Here is a 26,010-nt window from a genome sequence, read left to right as displayed (position 1 = left end):
GCTGCTCCCTTTCATTTCTGATAAGATTTCTAGAATTGATGTTGTTTTCTCTTTGTGATGCAAGAATGTTAACGTCTTGACCAGGAATGCCTTTTCTCTCTGAGACATCTGAGCCTTCTGCAGATATTTGAAACACTTCAAACTCATGTACTGATTGATCTCTGAAAGTTCACTGAGCTTTCACTGAGGTAGATGAGCACAGACTCCTCTTTGTTATTATGTAATCCACATCACAATAAGGACCTGATCTTACCTTCTCCACCTGGCATCTATAGCTGAAATGACTTCTGCTCTCTGGAAGGAAGTTGGAACATGTCCTGTTTTAAGGCCATGCTTCAATATACCATACAGAGAATGTTACAAGATAATATGGCACAAATAGTCTTACTGAATTTCAGGCTTCCTTTTCCTTAATTCTTTACCTCTCCATGCTCAAGAGAAGATAGCAAAGCCAACCTTGTTTGAGAGGGATCTCACACCCTCTGGAATGATGAAACTCATGCCTCGTGTCAAAAGCTGTTAAGGAGTTTGTTCCGTTCTTGTTGTTACATCTCTGTAAACTAAGGCCAGAGCACGGTTATCTCTGCTGTTGAATTACTGGCATACCCCATGGCATGGTTTTGACCGAAGCCTGTGAGCACTCCCTGAGCCACAGCCCAGGGCATGGATAAGGCAGCACAAGGGACTGCACACAGGAGTCATACTGATAAGACTACCAGGACTGAGTGGGAAGGTTTAGCTGGATGGACACGAGTGTGCCACACTGCTCACCAAGCTAGGGAATGGTCCTGGCAAATTTTATTTATGACTATACACATAGCCACACAGTCTACTCCAAAGCATCAGAAATGGATTAGAAGCTTCCTGAAGATGAGGTCATTTGAGTGGAAAAATTATTTCACTTATTACACTAGTCCCTTCAGGAGCCCCTCTGACAACATCAGAGCTGGGTAGAACTGATGGTCTCCACGTTCTCCATTAGGCATCAGTCCATGTTCTCCCTTAGATTCAACACCCAGCAGTCTCTCTGCATTACTACTAGAAATCACTACAACCCATACAAATGATAGCTTTTCAATGTGTCATCCATCCTTGTGGTGTTAAGAAGAGTACTGCCTGTGATAACCGGGCTGAAAAACCTATATCACTAGCACAATGTTTGGAAAGTTATCTCATATAGATTAAAAGGCCCACAGTGAACAGAAAACCCTCATTTCTGTACTAGATATAGGAGTAACTTTACTATCTTTTTAATAAAAAACTTAGTGTGACCAGTATAAAATTTTTCATTTAAATGGATCCCATGAGTGTGATATATATGGTATATGTGTGTTGGGAATGCAAGCATTTATTTCATACAGACATACGATTGTATTAGGTTTCTAAATTAGTTACAGCACTGTCAGCAGAAGACATAGGCTTTGTAATAAGATTTGTGCGCAGAGTGGAACTATTTTAAAAATCAAAGGGTCTGTTTCAAAATAAAGCTAAGTGGAGAAGGTCATACAAGCTTTCCTTTGCAAAGTGTGGTTTTCCAACCGGTACAGACCAGTTTCCAAGCTGCTATTTCGCCCTTAGTTATTTGCTATGCCAATGCGTGTGGTCTGGCTTCCTCCAGAGCGGGTGCCAGGCTCTGACTTTGCAGTTCAGGTGTGATCAAATCACTTGTCTTGGGGCTTACACAAAGATCAGGAAAACTCTGCATATTCTGCCAAACATTGCAGTTGTTAAAGTTGTAGCACGTTACGGGTTGAGCTGTTCATAGCGTGGAAGAACTGGGTACAGGGGCATGCAAGATCATGTCAGGTCCTGGTTTTTCTGCTTACAACCTGTGGCATTGAGCTTGTTCTCTCTCTGACAGGGTTTTAGTGGATGGATAAGTATGCTATATAGCAAAGATGGTGGCTCAAGAACTGTTTACATGTGTTCAGAGTCAAAGCATGATCTCTGGTAAAGTACACACCAGCTTTTGTTTTTACATGGTGGATACTGTCCCCTTTCGTACAGTGCTTTGTCACCAGTGTACAAATGGGGAGGCCAACCTTCAAAAACGGGGGAAAGTCATTCACCCAGTGTCACCTACTGTGTCAGTATGGATGAGAAACTTACTGGTTTGAGTTCAAGACATGCTTGTTGGAGCTGTGGTCTTCACAGGGAGACTCCTGAGCTGCCTGGTTGTGGGAGCTGTAGCACCTTAGTGTTTTCAGTTTGATCACATGTCTATTATGTGGCTTAGAAAATAATTACCTCTTTCCATTAATCAGCCATTGAATATTTGATCTGTGTGATGTTTGATGCTAACCAGTGGGAGGACACCCCAGCTCTTTGTGAGCGTCATCTTTCTGCCACCTCTCCCTCCTCCTGTCACCTCTTTCTGTCTGTCAACACAACTTGTCTTTGCCTCTCTTTCCCCTTTTCTCTTTCTTTCTTTTTCTCATCTTCCCTTCAGAGACTTCCAGTTGTCTCCTCACTGTCAGGAGGTTTTGCTCTTACCTTTCTTCTATTACCTCCCTCATATAAGGAAAGGTGTAATCAGTGCTGCCAGGAGAGGTGTCTCTTGCCTTTCAGCTTCACAACTCCCCACACGCATGCCACTAAAATTAATGGAGAAGAGTGGAAACAGACACATTTCGTAAATAATGCTTCAGCTCTCTGCTTTCAGCCTCAAAGCACGGGTGCCTGGATGAGTTGCAGGATGGCTGAAATGGAGGCTTGCTTGCGCGTGTTCGCCCGTGGGGCAGCAGCAGTGCTGTGCCTCCCGCCTCAGTGGGCACGGCCCAGCCGCCAGCGGCCTCGCTCACAGGCCACCACTGGCAGCAGAGCAAACACCATCCTTCAGTACAGTCGCGTTCTGCCTCGCAGAGAAATGAGGAGATGGACTTTAATATGCAAGCAGAACAGAAAAAAAAAAAAAGTGGATTTACTCCAGAAACAAGGAAAAAAACCTTGCTGTCTTCTTGGCACATCCTCTTCAATAGTGAAAGAAGCACTAAAACCTTTCAGGCTAAAATGTTAGAAAACCAGCATCCCTGCATAGATGTTTCCTTGCAGGATTTTTCCAAGTTCATGAAAACTTAAAAAACCCTGCCACATAACCCTCTTCTCCCATTTAATAGGCTTAGTTCTGTTCCTTTATATGAAGCTTCTAGATTTTAGAACATTTCACTAGGTCTCTTGCTGCAGATTCTGAACCTTAAATTAAATTGAGATTCATTGATACATTTATAAAAAGGGAAAAAGGAGAGGATGCAATACAGGTGTGCTGGGGACAGACCAGAAGAAGGACCTAGAGTACAAATACATACCAAAATGTCTTTTTTTTTTTTTCTGGCTGGTATGATTAGTCTTTGTATAAAGGGAAATTGTAGCTCTGAACAGTTTGTAGGCAATAGGGGTATTTACAGTGGATTTCTATATGCTGAAGTTACACATTTTGGTAGTAACATGTAATTTGGAAGTTATGATACTCCCACCATAGGTCATCAGGCAAATTCTCTACTACTTATTAGGTAATGCAGATAATTGCCTTTTTTTTTTTTTTTTCCTAAAGACTATTTGAATTTTAAAATCAGCAACCATTTGTAACTAAGCAAGACTGCCCTGTCTTTCTTCTACAAATACAAGTTTTTGAGACTTGTGTACAGGTTTTGGTTGTTGAGACATCTTTGCTGACTTGGAGATGTGTTTGTTTCTGTTCATAGGAACAATAGCAGTTTAGTCTGAATTCTTTAGTCTGAAAATAACTAAAGAGGGTTGGGGTTTTTTTGATGTTAAAGATTTCTTACATATAGACCAGTTACCTGAATATTAATTCTTGCTTTGGCACTTTCTTCCATTTAGGTTTTATGGCAGGCATACAGAGGACCCCCCAAATGTCACAGTATGGACCTCAGCAAACTGGACCTTCCATGTCACCACACCCCTCACCTGGAGGCCAAGTGCATCCTGGAATCGGTAGCTTTCAGCAGAGTAATTCAAGTGGTACTTATGGGCCTCAGATGAGCCAGTATGGACCACAAGGTAAAATGCTTGCTGGTAATACATATGATTTTTTTATATATATATATATATATATATATATAAATAAAAATTTTTTTTCATAAAACATATATGTATCATGTATGTTAGTAGGTATGCAATTTCTTAAAGAAAAAAGAAGAAAAGAACTCCGCCTCAAAAAAATGAACAAAACTGTCATCCAGAGGTAGAGCTGTACCTTGTGGAAAAAGCTGCTTCTGTTACTAGCACCTTACTCTGTATAAAAATAGTGACCTTAAACTGAGCAAGAAAATGATGAATCTGTTGCATTGCCAGGGCCATTGTTTAGGAGCCCAAGCATGTCATCTCTGCGATGAGGCTGTGTTTGACCAAGCATGGAATAAGGGTCACAACACTGATCCCAAAATAGGACTTCTTTTCTTAGATGAAATCCCAAGGCCAATCTGAAATTGCATGGTGACTGTGAGGGTTAAAGTCTTCTAACGAGCATAATAATACAGTGGCTACTGTGGGAATATAATATTGAGCTCTAATGCATACGGTTTGTGAATCTTAACTAACCCTTCAGACTGAGACAGACAGTTCCTTTTATTTTGCTTGTTTGACAGAATTGGTGAAGGACTACAACAAAAATATAATACACAGTTTCTGTCCCTGGACAACCTTGAACTTGTCTATTGTTTTGCCTTTAATGGATAACCTTTATAGTATGCATCTGTTTAGGGATTTAATGAAGTTGAAGTCAAATCACAGAATGTATAAGGGGCAGTATTTTCTTTATAGGTACATAAGGAAGCTTTTCTGTTTCAGCACTTGCTACTGTTGCTTTCTTACTTAAAATTCTCAAAAAGGACTGGAGCCAGCAATTTTTGTAAGGGCTCGATGGCTTGTCCATGCTAGCGAAGATGGTTGTTTTAGTCTCCAGAGTTCCTGAGAACTAGTTCTGATGTTTGTTTGCAGGGAGCCTTGCTGCCCTGCGCAATGTTCCTTTCTGTTTCATCTCTGAGTAGTGCTTGTTGCAGTGTTCTGAGCACAGGGCTACAAGCCAAGATTTCCCGGTTTCTAATTTTGGCTCTGCCTTTTACACCATCTTTCAGCTTAGGCAAGTAGATTCATTTCTCTGCTTCGCTTTCCTTAACTGTAAAATGGGGCTAGTAATGCCTTATAGCCATGTGTGAAGATTAATTACCTAACTCCAGTTGACTGGTGCTTTCCTTTTATTTGGAAAGCATTTTGTGGCCATAAAATGCTGTCCAAGTGCTTATTTTTATCTGCACAGTGAGCAACTAGCTTAACTGGTAAAAATCCAGTGGATTTATGATGTGCTATCCTGACTTCCAGCTGTACTGCTGCTGTTGAGATTCCGAACCATGGGAATAGTGGGTGTCAAGTGCAGTAAAACATTAGCCATCCACTCTGATTGAATGGAAAGGTTTTTGTACTAAATCAATGCATTTAAGAAACACGCCGAATACTACTTTCTTTTTTGCTTGAGTTCAGCAGTTCTTTTCCTCCCTCTGTAGATGAAAGTGCCTATGTAATGATTTTATGGGTCGCGGTCAGGAAGAAATGGCTATTAAAAAGTGAACTTGAGGGGCAGGAAGAAAATGAGCATCATTGTCATTAACAGGCCGTTTCAGAGGGGTCTGGTGAATAGTGTGATGGATGAAAAGCGTGTACTTCTGCCAGCTCTTGGAGAGTACCGGTGATCCTGTGCACTGGTCATCATAAAATTAGGGCCCTGCAGACTTTCAGCTCTACAGGTAACAATTAGAGCAGAAGAATACTACATTTTCACCAGGCTAATGTGACCATTAATAAAATCCAGGGATGAAGATGGTGATATTTCAAAGTCATGTATTTACCTGGATTTAAGTTTTTAATAGCATTTTTCATTTTTAATGAAAGCAGTCTGTAATTGCAACTCTTAACATACCCTCTTACAAAGCACAATTACATGCCAGCAGTGATGAATATATAATAACGTTACACCATTTGCCTTTTATTGCCAAAATAACAAATATATTAAAAATTACCTGGGTTGCAACTGAGTTCTTAAATTATTAAACTAAAATAATTCCCCAGGATTTTATTTGCTTTCCGTGTTTTGTTCACATAGGCCTTCCTCCAGATTATTGTTAAACATAGGCTGAGTTTGACAGGACAACTTGTATTTTTATATAAGCATCAAAGCATTCTGTGACATTAAGCTTTTAGTCTGAATGCTAGATTTCACTGTGTGCTGTCCTGAAAACCATTGCTCAAGGCTAATGTCCTTTCTCTGCGGTGGAAGTGCTCACCATAGTAAAGACTAGCACCATTAAGTTTGGACTGGAGAAATTAGCCCCCAGTTCATGAGAGCAGAATGATCCGTTTCATGCATATGCTTGATTTATTTGGTTTTCATGTGTTTACATGACACTTAGATGTATAATAAGAGTAGAATATATTTTCCCAGGAAGCAGTTCTATACTGGGGACCTAGTCCAATATTGTGAAACCATTTCCTACAACAATAAAAAATGGCTTTGGCTCCACACTTCTGTGTGTCTGTGATACAACACAGGAGCATGCAGCACAGAACATTAGTTTTAATTTTGTATTAAATCCCAGCATTTTCCTGTCCCAAAGAATAAAAAAAAAAAAAAAAAAAAAAAAAAAAAAAAAAAAAAAAAAAAAAAAAAAAAAAAAAAAAAAAAAGCATAGCGAGAAGGGAAGCCATTACTGAAAGAAACACTGTCTTTCATTTGTATTTGGACAACATCTAGCTTGGGGGCTAATGAAGCTCTGGTCTATGACCTGAGCATCAAACTGCTGCCATAGCAAAATGTCCCTTAAATGCACTCTGGAGAGCAGTCGGAGGCTATAGTCAGTTGGGTCTTTTAAGACTGGGGCAGAGAAAACTCCCTGTGGATCAGTAAAACATGTCAGAAATGCATCCTGTCTCCCTAACTTTTCCTACTGAATTCAGCAGTAAAACTGTTCTGTTTGGGTATAACAAAGAGAGAAACCACTATTCAATGTGTTCAAACCAAAAATCTTTAATGCTGGATTCATTTCACAAAAGCTCTTTGCTATCTAGCTCCCACTGATTTTAATTCTAGATTTTAATTAAAGTGGTAGCATCTTAAGGATGAGATGCCCTAGGTATCTCAAGAGTCTGGACCTCTGAATCCAGACCCACATATGCAACAGACTGTGGAGTTAAGACTTAAATATCAACTGTATCTACTGAAGTCCCTGAGGTAATATAGTTTCAGAGGAATTCAGAACAGTACTTTTAAATCATCTGTACAAGAAAAACTTGATGGTTAAGTGCACATCTTAAAAATTCTACAATTATTTTAAGATATTATTTTTAATACTGTGAATCTGACCTGTGCCTCTAAAGCAGAGTGCAAAACTAACAGGTAGTTCTCAAATTTCACTCTTTTCAGCTTGCCTAGAAATGGCAAGATATCAGAGCACTTTGTTCAGCAAACCTGGACAAAGTGGACCAGAGTTTCAGCAGGAAGAAGGAACATCTGTCTTTGGCAGGTTGTTATTAAGCTTTTTCATATTTTATCTTCATTACACTTTTTTTTTTCCTTACTGATTCCAGTTACTGCTTTGTTTTTTCTCATGCATTTGAGATGTTGTCTCTCTGAGTACAATTCTACTCTGCCGAGGGGGAGTTGGAATCAAAAATCCCTCGGATATGGAGGGGAGGAGTTGTTCAGTAGTATTGTACAGCCGCTCTTGCCAGGCTTGTACCCACTTGAAAAGTGTGGGCTCTTGGACTTGGCTGCCTGACACGTCCAGCTGATGTGGGCTGGCCTAGCATCTGCTGCATTCATTGTGTTTAATGCTGCATCCATCTGTTTTCTGTCAAAGCCACTGCCAACAAATTACTAATCTATTAGAGAAACATGGAAATAAGATTGCACTCCTCATTCCTGGCAATTCCTCTTGTATTTTGTTTGGCTTTTATTTTGCCTTTTTTTTTGTGGTCTGGGAAAGGTATAAGAATAGCTAGTACTTGAGGTATTGAGGAAATGCTTAAGGAAAAAAACATGGAAAAAAGCCTTGAAACTTGTTTTCCTTACTGAAAAGATACCACTTCCCTGTGTTCTTGGATGTGTATCCCTGGAGATGAATGATTAGGAGCTATTTTAACTGAGCCACATATTTTTATGGAGAAGATTCCACTGTTTTTTCTGTGTTGTGCTTATGCTGGAGAAGCCAAAGCACGAAAGAAGGGATTTTTTTGTCCCACTTCAAAATAGCATCAAAACAGCAATAGTAATTAGTATTGGTGTTTGCTCCTCCAAGCATGCTGCTGAACCGTACTTCATAGACCCTAACTGACAAAACAAATGGGCTTTATGTAAATTGGACTGACAGTAGCTCCCAGTGATTATGGATATCAGGTCTGCTAGTCTAGGGAGGGAATTCACTTTGGGAAGCAGTGTTACTAGTAGCGTGTACATAAAGTGTGTTGACTGACTGTGCATAATCTCTGAGTGCACATATACACCATCTTGCTGCATTACATTTTTCTTGCACAAAGCAACTGGAAGAACAGAGCAACATCTGAGTTGCGTGTTACACCTTTAACATTAAGCAGAGCAATATGAAAGTAGTGAACCCTTCAGTTTGTGGTCACATATGCTGGATCCGAAGTGTGGCTTGAGCGGGTCTCAGCAACCAAAACTGGCTAGGGGTAATGGCTTGCTGAACAAAAAACAGTCAGCTGCCAGCAGCCAAGCCTAGAGGAGAAGTGACAGCGCAGACTGAACTCAGCATAAAGCTGAATCTGGAGCCTTTCATCTGTGCTGCACCACATATTGGGGATCCTTCTGTGAAGACCCCCAGGCAGAAATTCAATTTCTAAAGCAGAAGAGAATTGTTGCTCCGTTTCCTTGGGAAGCTAGTTCTCATGCGTTCTTGCTGAGGAGAACTTGTAGCAGAATGAGTCAGGTACCGGGTGGGGAGGAGGGGAGGATTAGCCAAAGCACAGCAGCAGGAGCGTATGAATTAATTATGTGTGCATTCAAATGATGGATGAATATATTTAGTTTAAATATAAACAGGAGTTACATGCCACTGACTCCTCTGCCTGGTAGCTGAGGCCTGAGGAGAGATGTGGCTGATCTCCATGTTCAGAGGAAGAGTCCAAGGGCTGCTGCCTTTGAACGAGCGTGGGAATATCTGAGAGTAGTCAGGAAATGCTGCTCTGTGGCATCCCACAGGGAGGGAATGGGTCGTGTTTCCACTAATCTGGATGAGATGGAAATAAAAGACAAGTCAAAACTGATGACTGAAGTAGTGTAATGTGATCCATTTCCTAAAATACTTCTCTATCATATCTTCTACCCTTTTTTCCCCCCTCTTTCTCATGCTGCTTTGTTTCTGTAACACTGAATGCTGTACACTCCCTTTTCCTTGAGATTTCGACATGATAGGAAAATCAGCACTCAAATGAGTTAAGCTGCTGCAAGTGGAGCAGTTTGCTCCAGTGACAACATAGATTGGGGTCATCCAGGTTTTAAGGTACCTGTTTATGTTAGCATCTTTGTACTAGTGTTGATTACTCTTGTAATACTAGTTTTCCCAGAGGAAGTACACTGTAAGCTACCACCCCTTCTGCTGGCACAGCCAAACTCTGAACTTAACCAGGAAGGCAGGGTAGGGCAGGGGGGAGCAGGAATGTTTCTCAGGGCCCAGCAGCTGTCCTCACCAGTCCGTGCCAAAGAATCTCTGACACAAATGGGCAGAACAGTTAGGAGTAAGAAGCCAGAGAGGATAGCCTGTTGCTGAATTTGCAGAAAGATGAAGAATGAGAACATAAAATTACAAAAATAAAGATTCTCCCTTGAGCTTATGTAATGGGTTTCTTACGTGCCACATATCTCTTTACTGCATAAGGCTGTTTTCTACTGTGTGCTGTTGTTAACCCTCTGGAGGCTGTGCTTTTCTGTATTTGCTGTTATGTCATCACAGGTATTAGGCATAAAATGTTTGAGGGTACATGAAGATCAGGTCCATAGGATCATTCAGGTTGAAAGGGTACTCAGGAGTTGTTCTTGGCTGACCTTGTATTCAAATCAGGGTCAGATATAAGATCGGAGCAGGTTACTCGTGGCTTTATCCAAGTGGCTCTTGGAAACCTCCAGGGAAGGGAGTCTGTGCAACCTCCATGGGCAACTTGTTTGACTGCTTGTCTGTCCTCATGGTGGAAAAGTTATTCTGACTTTGGGGCCAGCGTGGTTCACTTCAGTTCACACGTGTAAGTTCTACTGCTGCGAACTTCCCAAACAGAAATACTTGCTCAAAAGTTTAATGTTTTTCTCTGTGCTTTTTATCATTCAGGAAACTACTCCAGACCACCAACGTACAGCGGAGTGCCCAACACAAGTTACAGTGGCCCAGGACCTGGCATGGGTATAAATGCCAACAGTCAGATGCACGGACAGGGGCCAAGCCAGCCTTGCGGTACCATGCCCCTGGGGCGGATGCCATCAGCTGGGATGCAGAGCAGACCATTTCCTGGAAACATGAGCAGTATGACCCCCAATTCTCCTGGCATGTCTCAGCAGGGAGGCCCTGGGATGGGCCCACCCATGCCAACTGTGAACCGTAAGGCACAGGAGGCGGCTGCTGCAGTGATGCAGGCTGCTGCAAACTCCGCTCAGGGCAGGTATGCGTCCAGACGAAAGGAGTTTAAATGAGTAGGAATGTTTCTCTTGTAATTTCTGAAGTAACGGCACTGTACAGGTGTATGCATATACATTCAAACACGTTCTATCTGTGCCCTTATCTCTGGGAGGAGATGGCATGTGGGAAGAATACTTTTCCTTAGAAGTAAGGGGAAAGCATGCTATCATATGTTATCCTCCCAAAAAGCATCTGTGACAATGGAAATGACGGCCACTTCCGGTTTGGCTCTTGGCACTGTAGGCTTTAGGAAAACCCACAGGGTTGCAGTGATATTAGGAATCGAAAATAAGCCCTCTGCAACTTAAAATTGATTAGCTGGATATATAATTTTTATCTCCAGTAGAGAGAGGGCCAACATGTTCTTGGCAGCTTGCCTCTGCCAGAGAGTAAGGAAGCTTATGAAGCTGCCCATCAACTCTTGAATTTACTGTGCACATTGTGAGCAGCAATGCTGGTGGCAGTTCTCTTCTATGGGATGTTCTTGTTCTTAGGCAGGCATGCAGATGGGGAGAGGAGGGCAGGCTGAGGGGAGCAGCTGGAGAGGAAAGGTGGAAGGAGGCATAAAAGCGATCTGTATTTATCTGGAGTTGATAACTGCCACTTACGCATCCGTAAGAGAGAACCTGCAAGCAGGTTTGTAGAGGTTGGAGCCATCATAATGTCTTCTTGTCTCCCCTTAAGGCAGCATAACTGCATGTTGCCATTTGGGCATGGATTTTGGCAAAGGCACTTTATTGTCCATAGTTATTCTTAAGATGCCTGAATATGTGCAATGAAGTCATACTTTCTGGGAAAATTTTCAGATCAAGTACTTTCCACATTTCCCTGGACTCAGATAACTCCTTGTGTATTTATTATCTTTTTCTGTTACAAGAAGTTCCATTACATTTGAGAATTACACAAAGTTGACTGCACTGTTCTGGTGAGCATGTTTATGTGTGTGTTTAAGCATTTTGCATTTATGTATGCATACGTGTACACAGATGCACATATACCGCATACAGGTATTTATCTTTCAAGACCAGTGTTTGTGGACACTAGAGTTGCTGTAATTCCAAGACAGGGTGTAAAACTAGAAATAGGAAGCTAATGTGTCCCTGTATTTGTTGCTTTCTTGTTTTGTGAATTTAGAAGGCAGGTGGCTTCTAGTGATAAGCAATAGCAAAGTTTTAGAACAATAACAGTAAATTTAGTGTACTTCATGTTCCTGTTCAGTAAAATAGAACTGCACTCCCTTAAAATATATGATGTTCCAGCAGATGTCTGTGAACCAGCAATCTCTTGCTTGTGTTGGTTGTTTTAACAGACCTGTCTAGTAGGATTTACAAAAGTCTGCTTCTGTCTGTCTGGTTTAGGCTTTAAGCTGATAGGTCAGGCACGAAGGAATGAATGGGCTATCACTGCAGCTGCAGGAACACTTTCTTTATAATCATATAAAGAAAGGAAAAACTCACATTTGTTAGTCTTTACAGCAAAACAAGACTTTTTGTTAAGCAGAAAGTATTTGGTTGTGATTCAGCTTACACTTTGGTTATAGTGTGTGGTGTTTGATTAAAAACTAGGTTAAATGATTATTACCACTCTTATCTCACACCTTCCTCCTGAGTCAGTTTTGTAAAACTGCTTATGGTTTCTAGCTTTGCCTGGTCAAAACTGCACCATTTCTGAGCTTTTCCATCAGATACTGCCCATTGCATTGATCCAGCACCTGTGGAAGGGCTGAGCAGCCATCAAATCTCCATTGCAAATACTGGCAAAAGGGCTATTCACATAAACTGCAAATTGAGCAAAATTTATCACACCCCTCTAATGCCAGGGGACTGCAAGCACACGTTTTTCTTCTTTAATCTCAAGTCAGTTGTAGAGGAGAAAGCCTTTGGCTTTTGGCTATTCCTGCAAGTCCTCCATACTTGTGTATGGAAGGAATGCACTTGACAGTAATTCGTATTTGTGATACAGAACAAATCCAAAGAGGCTGTTCTTTTGTTCTGCTTTAGGCCACCATACATTAGGTCGCCTGCTTATCCCAGCCAGTCTGGGGCTGGCAGACGCCCCCTGTTTTCTTCACAGCACCCCAACTATGGCAACGCTCAGGCTCCCTTGATGTACCAGCCTGACCAGTATGGGTAGGTAGCAATGTAAAGTGGACTTTCTGTGGGACCTTGGAAATTTTTTTTTAATGTTTATGGACATGCCATTTGGCTGCTGTAGGAGTATAAAGATTATGTGAAAGATACACAAATACTTGCATCCTAGAGGAGATTTGAGATTTTTGTTTTCTTTTTATTAATGCCTTTGTGACAATACAATGAAAATCTGCTTGTCACTTGCTCACACTTGTGCATGGCTTTTGGCATGGCTCTGTTTCCTTCTGCTTGAGAGGGGAATAAAGAACCTTATCACTAAGAAGGAATGAGATCTCTACTCCCCCTAACCCAGGCATTGTCTTTCTCCCCTCGTTTTTGGTGTTTTGTCTCACAGCAGTGCTGTGCAACCCCGGTTTTTTGACTTGTTGATGGCATTGTCATCGCTGCCTGGGTAGTGAGCTGCAACGCCCGAAGAATGATCCCTTTCTGAAAGGTGGTATACTGCAGGAGCGATGAGTTTCTTAACGGAATTTTCAAGAAAGTTTTATTACACTGTAATTGAGCATGTGTTTGAAAAATTTCAGTTGGTGTTCTTAAAAAGCTGTTCTAGCAACTAAGTATCCAGTGCAAAACATTTGCCTGAAATGCAGCTACTGTTTTCTCACCAGAGTCTATCACATTTTGATTTCTGTAATCGTATTGTAAATTATAGCACTGGGAGAAAGTATCTAAACTGGCTCCAAGCCTTTTGCTCCCTCACAACCAAGTCCAGCCTCACATGAGATTCAAGTTTCATGGACTTCCCTGTCATCATGTTATTTCAGTTGTTACCTCTGCAGGAAATCTATAATACCCAAATTACTGCTGCCTTCATGGTTATTAACAAGTTTTAATTATAGTTTTCTGTAGCTGCTTTTGTTTGGGTTTTTTCCTTAATAACATCATTCATATATGTGTATATGAAAAAGTACAAAGTGAGACAAGAAATGAGAACATAAGTCTACTGGTTCTCCTGTTCAAAAAGCAAAAATTAGTGAAATAGGAGAGCACTCCCACCATACTATTTAATCTAACTGGAAGGACATCCACTGTTACATGCCAAAGTGTGCAAACTGTGTCCAGCCTCTTCCTTTCAATGTCTTGACTTAATAAGATTCATCTGTGGGGTTCAAAAACTGTAGGATTTTATTATTATAAAACACACTCTATGCAGAATTGAGAAGAAAATTGAATGTTTGTGTCAGAGTCATGGTTACACAGCTGTATTTCTGTCCAAGTTGGTTGTGATCCCCTTCAAGGTCAACTTGTTGAATCAGTAGCCAAGTATCAATAGGGGAGAGAAATTTATCTTCAGCTGTTAATCCACAGGATCTGTCCTTTACCAGCTCCAGAGTCTCATTTAGACATAGAAAGCTGGTTTGCCTCTGCATTGCCAAGCCATGCTAAGCAGCTGTGTAAAATGAATTTAAACGGCATGCATCAGAATAAAATCACTTCCACGGCGGCAGAAAAATCAATGTTTGTTAACCAGGGCTGGATGATCAAGATCTGAGTGTCAGCCATTTATACCTAGGTATCATCTTCAGTGCAGACCACTATTATGTTAATTAGAGAAGATAAAATCATATAAATAAAAGTGGTGGCTGTGAAAGATACTAGGTTTACACCATTTGAATTAGCCTTTGACCTCACCTTGAGCCCTTCCCTATGTTAAGCTTAGATTAATTTCTACAGCTGCGTAATACTTTCCCTGTAACCTGAAATCTTAGGATGTGCTAGTCTGTCTTGTGCATGCAGGCCAGTGTTTCCCAAATGATATCTAGCATGTCAGGCTAAAGAAAAGGTGGTTTTAACACCTCTTCATTGAACCAGAAGTATCTGTAGTTTCACACTACCTAGGATGTTTAAGTTTGATCTGTGTAACAGTTTACAGCAGGCAATGCTAAATAACCATCTAATGCCCTGTATTGTAATTCCACTTATTTTCAGGAAGACAGCATAAGGAACTGCAGAATAGTGTTTTCCTTTTTTATATCTTTCCTGGTCTCAGCACACCCATTGACTTGTAAGGACTTGTTTTGCCAATTATTAGGCCTAGCATAAAGGACACAGCCAGCATAAAGATGAACCAATAATCAAATTGTATTTGATACAGAAGGGTCAGTACATGGGTGAGTGCTGGGGGTACAAACAAGTCAGTCAGATTATACATAATTGACATCAATCCCACTGACCCCAACAATGACACTGCATGACCAGCAATGGGTGGAATAAATGGTGAAATGCAGTCTCCCATAGAAGGGACAGGAGACACCAAGTCAACAAACCAAATACATAAGACCAAGGAAGCCACATACTGAATCTCTACACAGCCTGCATTTACAAAAGCCAGACCTGACGGGAGCCCAGTTCCAGGGAGGCAGGAGATCCTTCCCCAACAGGAAACTCTGCAAAGTGCATCCACCTCACAGACAGACACTGCCCCCTCCTGCAAGTGGTCCCAGCTTTTATCCCCAAGTGAGACACCTGACCTTTGTTTACTTAATGTGGGACACCTGGGGCTTATTTACCCAATGGCTCTCCCTGCAAGGCAGCCGCATCCTGGAGGGAAGCCTAAAGGTAAACTCACCCCCCCTTTGTGAAGGGCTGTGGGAATCACCCATATGTCAACCTTAATTTGGGGCTTGGGTTTGAAACCCCAGCATTTCAGGACTGTACGTTGAAGATCTCATGTATCCACTGAACTCCAAGGAAAGACTTCATAACTTAGGTTGGCACTGGCCAACAACCCAAGGGCTGGTTCTGCTGCTGGAGGTTAGAACCCACCAGAGGCCTCTGAGGGCCAGGTGGCTCCAAAAAATAAAGTCTTTTATCACACTGTAGTTCTTACGACAATGCATGATATTTATAGTGATAGCTAAGTATTTATGTACGTACAGATGTGCAACACAATAAGGATTCAGTAAAAGCAAACAGAGGCAGCAAACTTAGCCCGTGTCTTCTAGTACCAGCCAATTTTGAGTTCCTCAGTTTGTAGATGCCCCACTTGAAACTTTCCAGGACTATGTTTTCACTGTTCGTGAGCCTTTGTTTCCTAAAGTAAGTGCCCAGTACACACTTTTGAAAACTGATTATTAGGTTGTCACCTGAAGTCAACAGACACTTTTGGAGCTAAATACTTCGTCATAATTTTCAGCATCTCTTGTGCTAGCAGCAAGTGTCATTCTGAGCATGTCTTCTTAGCAGTTGCAAGTGTGACTGTATATGGAAAGGTAAAAATGTAGTTGCGAAATAACTGGCTTATATACTGTTAGCAGTGCAGCCTTAGGAAGATGTAATTAAGTATTAGCTGGCTGTAAAATACACATCCAGCTAGATGCTAAAATGAGCCTATTACTGGTGCAACTATAGTTATCAATACCTGAACTAATTACTGTAAAATGAGTCTTGACCTGCCTACATGAGGAGCAATCCTATCTTTGAAGGCAGCATCTTTGACCTCAGTGTACTGTACTTACATGATTTCAGGATTGCGTGTTGCAATTTTGTAAATTAAAGCAATTTTTTTTATAGATTGAATGAATTTAGAATTCAGTGTCATTGATTTTATAGAGGACAATTTAGACATAGTAGTTTATTAAACTGAGGAATTGGGATCCAGCTTAGCTATTTGCAACCTCTGGCCATTTTAAATCCTGGTCATTGGGTTGCTAAATTGAGGTGGATATTTACATTATCGTCTGCTGCTCCCCATGCCACTTGAGAAATGGTGTTCAGTCTCTATAGTAATGTGTGGTGTTGCATTGCTTTGACATACTTTTAGGCACTCTAGAATCTGGTTCTGTTTCTGAACTGCTTAGCAGCATCATTGTGAGGTCAGAAGAATTTGGGTAAATTTCCATTCAGTCCTAAAACTGATCTATAAATGCTGCGCTGATATTAGATAATTTCTGTTGTACAGAGAAACTGCTATAATTAGTGTAAATGAGTTTAGAATGTACATTCTTTCTGTCTTTCTAGTCTGTGTGTGTGTATACATACACATGCATGCTTCCCACATATAGACAGACTAACCTTCCATCAGCATTTCTCTCCTGATATGTATGTATAATTCATATTCCATGTCGCCGGTGCCAGCAAAGCACTTTTTCTGTATTATTTTCTCCAACAGCAGGGTAATGCAGCACTGCTGATGGACTAGAAGGTACTGGTGAGGAAATACAGTAATGGACATAGTGCATTAAAATGTCAAAAGCAAAAAGAACGACACGGAAATGGGGAATAAATTTTTTAAAAATAATAATAATATAAATAAAAAACAGAACTCTTTTAGGTGTTTTACATCCTACAGCCTGTCAATTTCTGTGCCATATTTTCCAGTCTGGCCCTTTTGATCTTGAAACTTGGGTTTAAAATTGTAATTGTGATTTTAAAAGCTGCGGTTATGTTAGCAGAAAGACTTGAAGTGCTACAGTAAAACTTGCCATCTTTAATCCCTGGAGAGAGTATATATTTTCCATTGTTTTCCCTTTTCCCCTTAAGCTTGGAGGTGCTGTTCTTCTCTGCTGGGAAGTGCAGTGGAGTGCAGGAAGGTTAAGTACTAATTCAAGTTTCTTTGCTTATTCAAACCAGGCTACTTCTAGATGAAAGGCTGCCAACTGTGAAATCCCCAAAGTAAACTAGGCTAAGATAGGCCTGGTAGCCATAATTGGAGCCAGTGCCGGGTACGTTATCTGTTGCCTTTGAAATAAGCCCCTAGCAGAAAGGCTCTTTCTGCCAGGTCTTTTATTTAACATTCAGTTGCAGGGAAGGAGTCACTCCTGTTCAAATTCAGGCCATTTTCAGTTCTCCAGTCTCAAGGTGTCTGGTCATTTCCCCTCTAACCTGCTCCCAGACTTCAGATTTCCTTTAGGGACCCTGATGAATTATCCTGAAATGAACTCCACTTTGATTTCTCTTTGTTGTGTTTCAATATCCAGGCAGTATATTTCAGTCCTTGAAACTACATTAGGCTTACAAAATAAAAGAAGTCCACATATAGTTTCAACTGGATGAAGTGGTATTGCTTCTTGGCCTAAGTGACCTTATGCTGTTTCCGTGAACTCCAAATAGCTGCTGTGCTTGCTCCACCTGAGAGTGGCGGTGTTTCAGTAATGGGTAGAATATTTCCTCTCTACACCAAGCTTCTATGTGATTTGAGGGGTTAAATTCCGGATACTAAATTCTTACTGTAACTGTAATTTCTGAGGGAGCTATTAACCAATACTGTCATATTTTTCTTCAAAAGGACCCATGCTTCCCTCTTCTTGAGAAATAGTCATTTGTATCAAGCTGATTTTTTTGGTCTGTCTTTTTTTGAAAGGACACTTCCTTTCCTCACATTTTGCTTTTCAAAGCAGAACCATATATGGCTTTTTTCAACAGTGTGTTAGACGGGGTGAAGCACAGTTTAGCTTATATGTATTTATTATAGAAAAGGGAGAGCTGGAAATCACACTTTGGTGATTATTTTTTTAAATGGCGATGCATTTTGTAGATCAGCTCAAAATTGCTGATAAAATCACGTACAGATTGGAAGGAACTTTACATGCTGAACTAACCAAAGCCATTTCTGGAGGGAGACTAAGAGAAATATATTTTTATCTGGAACTTTGTTTTGCTAAAAGGTAAATCCATCATTTTGGAGCCCTGAATGTCACCATGCTGCAGAGCTTGTGCAGGCAAGAAGTGATTTGGGGAGGCATTTTTTTCTTTTTTGGTTACTCATCAATCAAGTAGACTGCTGTATGCTGCTCATGCCATTAGAGATTAACCACGGACCTCAAGAGTCCTACTCCTTCCCTCCAGAGTAACCATTCTTAAATTGTGAAAGCAGTAGTATGTTGGGAAGGAAGGGTGATTTTCAAAGTTATGAATGAGAATTTTCATTCATCTTAGAGACACTTCTAATTCGATTATTTCTGTGTCAAGATTATTTTTGGCTTTATTTGGTTATTTAGGAGAGCAGTTGCCCTCTATAGAATTACTAATTATTTTGAAACAAAATTGTAGTGTAGGATTCAGTGTAGTTTATTAACATTATGCCTCAGAGTCAGATGATAAGTGTAATTCTGTACCTCAAAAGGTGATCTTTACGGCATTAGGAATGCAGTACTCCATTAATTGCTAGTGTATAAAAGTAAAGAATAAAGGAGGACTCTTTCTTGGGTGGCAAGAAATGTTTTAGATGAGGGAACTGTATTTTCACACTGTCTGTCTTTTTGACTATTAGCCAGCAGATCTACTAGTTTAAATCACAGCACTAGTCAGAAAAAAAGAACAAACGCAAAAACCAGGAGAATAGCCATCTGCTTAATGGGACTCAAAGAAAGCTAATTCCGTGACTGCTCTGTGTGATTTGGCACATACATTGTGCAAGTACAAGACTGTGATTGAACAGCTGAAGATTTCTGTGACAGAGACACATAAAAAATGGTAGGAGTGTTTCAGGTTTTAGAGCAGTTTTAAGGTTTTAGGTTTCACAGTGGTGATAGTTGAGAGAAAATTAAACAATTTTTTTAGCGATGCTACCTGGGTCAATATGAGTGGGAAGAGCCCTTCACTTTATTGATGGAGTTCAGATAGAAGCATCAATTCTAAGTGGACGTATAAGTAACCTTGTAAGAATCATATTAATAGTAACATAACAGCAATAAGATTTTTTTAAACTATGTTCAGGAGTCTCACTAAAACATTAAATACCTGTTGCAGTTGTCACAGTAGGTTTCAGGCATCTTCTGAGCCAAAGATGAACAAAAGAGCCAGCTGAAACCATGCAGATATATGCACCACATAGCTCTTGTGAAACTGTCTGGAGTGCCAAAGTGCCGAGACTGATGGTAATAATGGTAGTAATAATATTAATAAACATGTAACAGCTCTAGGCTATTGGGCAAAGGTAAGTAAGTGAAAATGTGTCTGCTGGGAAATCCCTTTGGAGAACTTCCTCACCATGCTGCTACAGATGCACAGTTGCATTCAGTGCACTGTCAGCCAGATGACATTTTACTATGAAAAGATACACTGAAGAGCTGGCATGAAACGATCAGGATTTTATTAGATTTTCAGTTGGTTGCCAGCACAGTGAGCTCCATGGAGCTGCAGTGGTGCTCAAAAACAGTGCGAGGACGTGACTGAACATGGTAAGAGCATGGTGAGAGTGGCAGGAGGTCCACATCCCCGGGTGGAAGAGGAGGCAGCTCAGGGGTCGAGCCTCTCCGGAGGCAGTGCTCCACCAGAGGAAACTGAAGTCGTGGAACATGCAGTGTGTCCTTAGCTTCCTGTGGCTTTTTAGCACCACGCTTTGGTGACATCCTGGCTGTTTGTGTGCTGGGAACAGACTCTTACCCACTTCCAAGTAATCATTCTGGGAGAGAGTTCATAGGGCCTTCCGACTTTTTAATACAGCTATTTATAAACATGCACAAAAATAGAAGGTGCATAGTGAGCGAGTCATATGAGTCATTCCCATTTTGATATCGAGTCACACTGAGCTAAATCACCCTTCTGGTACCATTTTGGTTCAGATTGACTGCATCATGCCATACAGGGCAAATTTGATTTTTCACTGCAAACCCAGTTCATGCATGCTTCTGCTTGCCAGACAGATTACAGCAGCCCTCTTTTACCCATCGCACATACCACTTGGGCTAAGAAATGTATCTCCTCAGCGTTCAGATACTATGTCTGATGAGGATAGTGTGCAAACAGCTGCTGTTAGCAAAAAGTTCTTGTGGCCACTTTTCTGAGGATCTGAGCATTGAATCAACCTAGTAGAAACAACTGATTTTTAAGTTTCTTCTCCCTCCTTGATTGTTTCTTACTGAAACCAAAGTAATGGTGATAATGCTAAAGGCACGAGTATCTGGGTAATCAGAAGAAAAATAATATATTTAGAAAGGGTATTCCTCTTATTCTTTCAAAAAGTATCTTACACAATAATCTTTAGATCAGCCAGACGAAGAAAACAGGCAGTGTGCTCGGTCAGGCTGCAGTGGATTACAAGGTGATGTGCACTATCACATAATTATGATGCTAGAAAATTATTCCCTGTTTTAGATTGGCATTTAGGCCTGGTTGTTGAAAGGAGTAGTTTGATGTTGGTTCTGTGTGTCTGATGTCAGCAGACACACACACACATGCACCTTGGTACAAATCTGGATGCTTTTTCCAGTGTTTTGTGAGTGTCCATGTATTTCTGAGCTTTGGCCTCCCCTGTTCATGCATACACACACACAAGTATAATTTTTTTTTTTTTTCTTTTAACCTGAAAAATGGAAAAAATTTCATGGCAGACCTCTCACATTACCAGCTTTCATGGTTGCTTTTTTAAAACTTTGTTGTTGCAAGTGGCAAGCATTCCCACTGAACAAAGGAGGAAATGTAAATCCAGGTTAGTACACTTATAGTAGCAGCTAATGACAGGGAGATACTTAGCTTTCAGATATAGTGGTGTTAAATTTGTTTCATTTAAGTGGGAACTGCCTTTAATGCTGTTTCATAGCTGCTCAAGCGAATATTCAGATTTCGTGTGTCTTGGCCTTTGCTAACAGTGCTGACGCACTGATGAACTTCCAGTCAGAGCAAAGTAAGCAATGTTGGGGGTTTATTTTCCCTTGCTCTGTTCTCTCTCCTTCAGTTCTCCCATATCCCCTGATGGCAGAAACAGTTTCACTTCTCCAAGGAAGCCTATAATGTAGCAAGAAGGAAAATACGTAACAAAAGAGCATATGTATCTGCATGCACATGTTTATGTGTAAATTCTCCAGGGAGAAAGCATTCACGGGTCTCACTCCTGAATTACTCTCATTATAATAACCCATTTGGTGTCAAAGTATGACAGATTATAAACGCTTAAGGCTAGTCCCAGCTCAAGACAGATTTAAATAAAGTACTTCTGGTTATTGTGCAGGTCAGTGTGTTTAAATAACAACCCCCCAAATCATACTTTGACATTTAAAAGAGAGAGGAAATATTGTCATGCTGCAGACCTGGCACAGATAAGCACAGGGCAATTTGGTCAGTACACTGTGATTTGTGAGTGCAGCCTAACGCAGTCATTTTCACAGTTTGTAATCAAGTAGCCACCTTAGCAGTGTGTCAGCATTAAAAAAAAAAATGTTCCTTTTAAAATGTTTACACAAATTACTCCCCTGAGGTGCTGCAGTGCATTCGCTGCAAAACTGATGTAGGTTAAAGATCTGGAGCAGAAATGGCAAACTTCCATGGGCTTGTGGGCTATTTTTTCCACCAGCTGATTGTTCAGGTGGCCACGTGACAGTAACAGGATAATTTTTCGGGTCCAGTGCTGACGGCAGGATAACTGGGAAAAATCCTACATTACATGAGTGCTGTGGGAAGTGTCAGGAAGCACAGTGCAGAGGTTCCTAATTAATAATTGGTGCGAGCTTGTGGCCACCAGGATGCGTGAGGTGTGACTCAGTGGCAGTTCTTCCCTACCTGGGCTATGTGCCCCATCCCAGCTCCCGTCTTTGCAACACTGCTCCTTTGGCATCACTCCACTGTGCTTGCCCAGCTCCTTGGCCAGGGTGGCTGCCTGGGAGCCTGGCCCTGCCCTGTCACAGTGTGCACGAGCAGAGGAGCTCCAGAAAGGTACATCTCTTGTAGCACCCAGCTTTTGAGGCTGCCCTGTGAATCTCTCCCTTCCTTCAGGCAGAGCTGGCTGAGAGGCTCCTTGTTTATGCTGGAGGGACCTTTCCTGTGTTTACCCTGGGAGTAGCAGCTCCTTGTATGTTCCTCCCTGCTCTTCCTCCTGCATTTGTTTCATCTCCCTTCTCCAGAGCACCCATCATCCTCCTGGCCCGAAAAACCTTTGGCACTTAGTGAGGATGCTCCCAGCCCTTGCTGTTCATGCTTCATTTCCACCTACTTTCCCCTCCATTTCCATCTTTTCTGCCCCAGACTCTCCTCACCTGCAGCCCTTCTAGGCTCTCCACCTCTGAACCCTCCTTCTGTTTCATACACGTTTCTGCATTCAACTCACTCCTTTGTTCACAGTGCCACAGGGCTCATTACAGAAGCTGGATCATTTTTTCTGAGTGCACGAAGGGCTTTGCTTCAGTGTCACAGGTTTAGATTGAGAGGAGAGCACAGTGTCAGATATGTGCCACAGAATCCAGAGAAAGTCGTAGAACTTAATCCTTCTGCACACAGCAAAACCCTGAGCTTTGACATGTTTCCGTAAGAAAAGTTCTCTCTTCATTCCTTGTCCTGCTGAGAAGCAGAATCCACATTTATCGTTGTCCATCGCTAAACCACACCTACCTCTGAACTCAATTTTGTAATTAGTTCATATTTGTTCAAATTTGAGGAAAACAGTAAAAACCTTCATCAGATGGCAACACTAAGGAGGTACTAAATCACATACCATCAAGTATTAAACACAAGGGCTGCGGAGTGACTTTTGTGTAGCAGAGACAACACACTAACCTACTGGTGATTACATGTCCAATTAAAGGAAGGCATCTTAGTATAAGAGACACTGCTCGGCAGCTGTGATCACTCGTGCGCTCCTTTGTATTGTCAGTGCTCTTTCTTCTTACAATTTCTTTGTTCTGCTTTTTAACGATGACCAGATCTTGCATGTCATCTCCTCTCTTTATGTACATGGACTTCTGCATTAGCTCAGAAGACACAATTAGATCTGATGCTACTTGTTTTGCAGAGAAAAAGGATTAAGTGCAGATTAAGTTTTGGGTAGATTGCAAATGAAGGAAGACAAAAGAGCAGAACAAGACCTTCTTAAAAGGGAATGTTTTGAATTTGACCAGTTGTATTTTGGACCCAATAGTATACCAGACTATCAACAGCACAGTTAAGCTGACAGTCTGGGATCATAGGGTCATTCAGACTGGAAAGAACCTCAGGAGGTCTCTGGCCCAGCCTCCTCCTCAGCAGGCTCAGCTGAGACCTCAGGGCTTTATCCAGTTGGATCTTGAAAACCTCCAAGCACAGATTGCAGTGCTCTCTGGGCCACCAGGTCTAGTGCTTGTCCGTTGTGTCTCATCCTCCCACTGTGCCTCACCGTGAAGAACCCGGCTTCATTTTCTTGCTGACCTCCTTTTAGGTGCGGGGGGAGGGCGGCACAGGGCTGCTGTTGGGTTCCTCTCAAAAGCTGTCTCTGCCCCTGGCTGAACTAGCCCTCATCCTTCAGCCTCTCCGGGGCGAGTGCTCAAGTCCTGACCATCTAAGTATCATGTCCAAAACTAGACATGATACTCTAGATGGAGTCTAATGAGTGACAAGTAAGGAGGGGGTGATCAGTTCCCTGCATCTCCTGGCTCTGCTCCTGCTCACACAGCCCAGGATGTTTTTGGCCCTCTTTGCTGCCAGGGCACTCCACTGGCTCAACTCAGCTCCCTGCCTGCCAAGATGCCCAAGGGCTTTTACAGCAAAGCTGCTCCCCCCAGTCAAGCCCCAGCCAGCACCGCTGCAGGGGGCTCATCCTTCCCAGGTGCAGGACCTTGCACTTGTCCCTGCTGACTTTCATAAGGTTCCTGTCAGCACATTCCTACAGCCTGTCTAAGTCCCCCTGGGTGGCAGCCCTTTCCTCGAGCATAACAACTGTCTCTGGCATTATGCAAGTGCTGTGAATTACTAATTGTCACCGGAGTAAATAAACCACAGAAAACAAGCAGATTTCCCCCCCTTCTATTTGCTGAATGCTTAGAGATCTACTTGTGGCAGTAGAGCAGAAAAAAAAGAAATGTGTAGGCTTAAGTATAGTGTTTAAATTGATAGCATAATCCTAAATTTGTATTGGCCCAGATGCTTTTTCTTCTAAATGGGAAAAAATATGTGATTTGGAATCACGGTTTTGGAGGAGTTAATAGCTGGAAAATACCTGACAGTTTGTCTAGTTCATATGTAATGTAGGATTTCTCTGACCTGTACTTTTTCTAATGTGTTGTCTGCGTGCAGAAGTGTAAAATACTGGGGTTTCCTTCATTCCCTTGGAGGGGTAGCTGCATGAGACATTTTTTCATTATACTCAACATAGGTGTTTCTTTTCTTAATTTCTTCCTGTTATTCCTAATTATCACTTTTGTCATCCCTAATCAACCCAGCCATTGGTGTTTCTGTGGTAAATATTGTTAAATTGTACTTAACTGGGTTCTGCTATAGAATTCATAGCTGGTCAGCTGAATTTTTGCCATTAGATGTCACTACATGTACAGCAGACTGTTTTTAAAAGATTTGATTTTTATTTAGCCTTCCAGAAAAATCGAGGAGGGAATTGGGAGGTGTAGGAGAGAGTCCAGTAGTATGCTTTGAGATAACTACTTCTTAAATAGCATGTTGAATATGCCTTTACTAAAAGCAGCACAGAAGGAAACATAAGATTTTTGACTTAACTCCAACAACCAACAGATGATGCTGTGACCTTAAGCATATATAAATATGTTTAGCAGCTGCTGTGCAACATATTTATAAGTGTTTAGTGACCTGGAGGTTAATCAAAATTAGTTTGGTGATCTCAGCTCAGTTCTTAATGGACTCCACTTCATATTATAGCACTGATGCAGCACAATTTGTCACAGTCGGCAGTCTTTACTCAAAGGAGGCCCACTGTGGAGTGAGAATTAAAGGCTGAAGTAATACCTGATTATTTCTCCCTAAAGAAACTTTCCATTCCAGGCCATCATAGAGCAGAATAGTATGTGGAGGAGCTCTGTACTGCGCACTGTACCCAGTCTCAGGATAAAAAAACATTTACTCTTACACGATGTTGCCTTTCAGTGTCACTGAATTAGCTCATCTGTGCTGCAGTCAGTGCTTTGATAGGGGACCAGGGAAGGACAAAGTTCTGCCAGGGATGGTGCTGTCTTTTCACTTGCTGGGCTCTTTCCAGAGATGGAGAGCTGTGTCCGTTCCAAGTGCAGCATTAATGGGAGGATGAAAAGGAAAGGTATTGCCTTGCCAGATGAAATATCGGAATTAGGTTCTGCCATTCAGGTCTTTCTGGGTACAGAAGCAATTTCTTTAGACTTCAGTTGTTTTCTTGCTGTCCTGGCCAAATCTAGTGTATTCCTTTTATTTAATTTCCACTCCCCGTCTAAACTGGAAATAGTTTCCTACTTTTTGATTTAAAGCTGTTGTACAGCAGTATGCTTTCATGAGCTACAATTGAGATTGATGTCCATGGTGGGTAACATGAAATAGGTTGT

The 26,010-nt window shown here is 41.5% G+C and overlaps 1 protein-coding gene across 4 annotated transcripts in view; it reads left to right on the top strand.

Annotated features, from left to right (window-relative positions):
• ARID1B (AT-rich interaction domain 1B) overlaps nt 1–26,010 on the top strand; it is a 302,045-nt gene that overhangs the window by 228,165 nt on the left and 47,870 nt on the right. For all 4 annotated transcript variants that reach the window (XM_026844507.1, XM_026844506.1, XM_026844505.1 and 1 more), the window contains exons 6-7: nt 3,841–4,020; nt 10,350–10,677. In XM_026844507.1, the coding sequence (XP_026700308.1) occupies nt 3,841–4,020; nt 10,350–10,677 (508 nt within the window). The remainder of the gene's footprint in view (nt 1–3,840; nt 4,021–10,349; nt 10,678–26,010) is intronic.

Source organism: Athene cunicularia (genome assembly GCF_003259725.1).
Source record: "Athene cunicularia isolate RWA chromosome 3 unlocalized genomic scaffold, athCun1 chr3_part1, whole genome shotgun sequence".
In the NCBI taxonomy this organism is placed as follows: Eukaryota; Metazoa; Chordata; class Aves; order Strigiformes; family Strigidae; genus Athene; species Athene cunicularia.
Note: the sequence above shows the minus strand (reverse complement) of the source record. Positions and strands in the feature narration are given on the sequence as shown.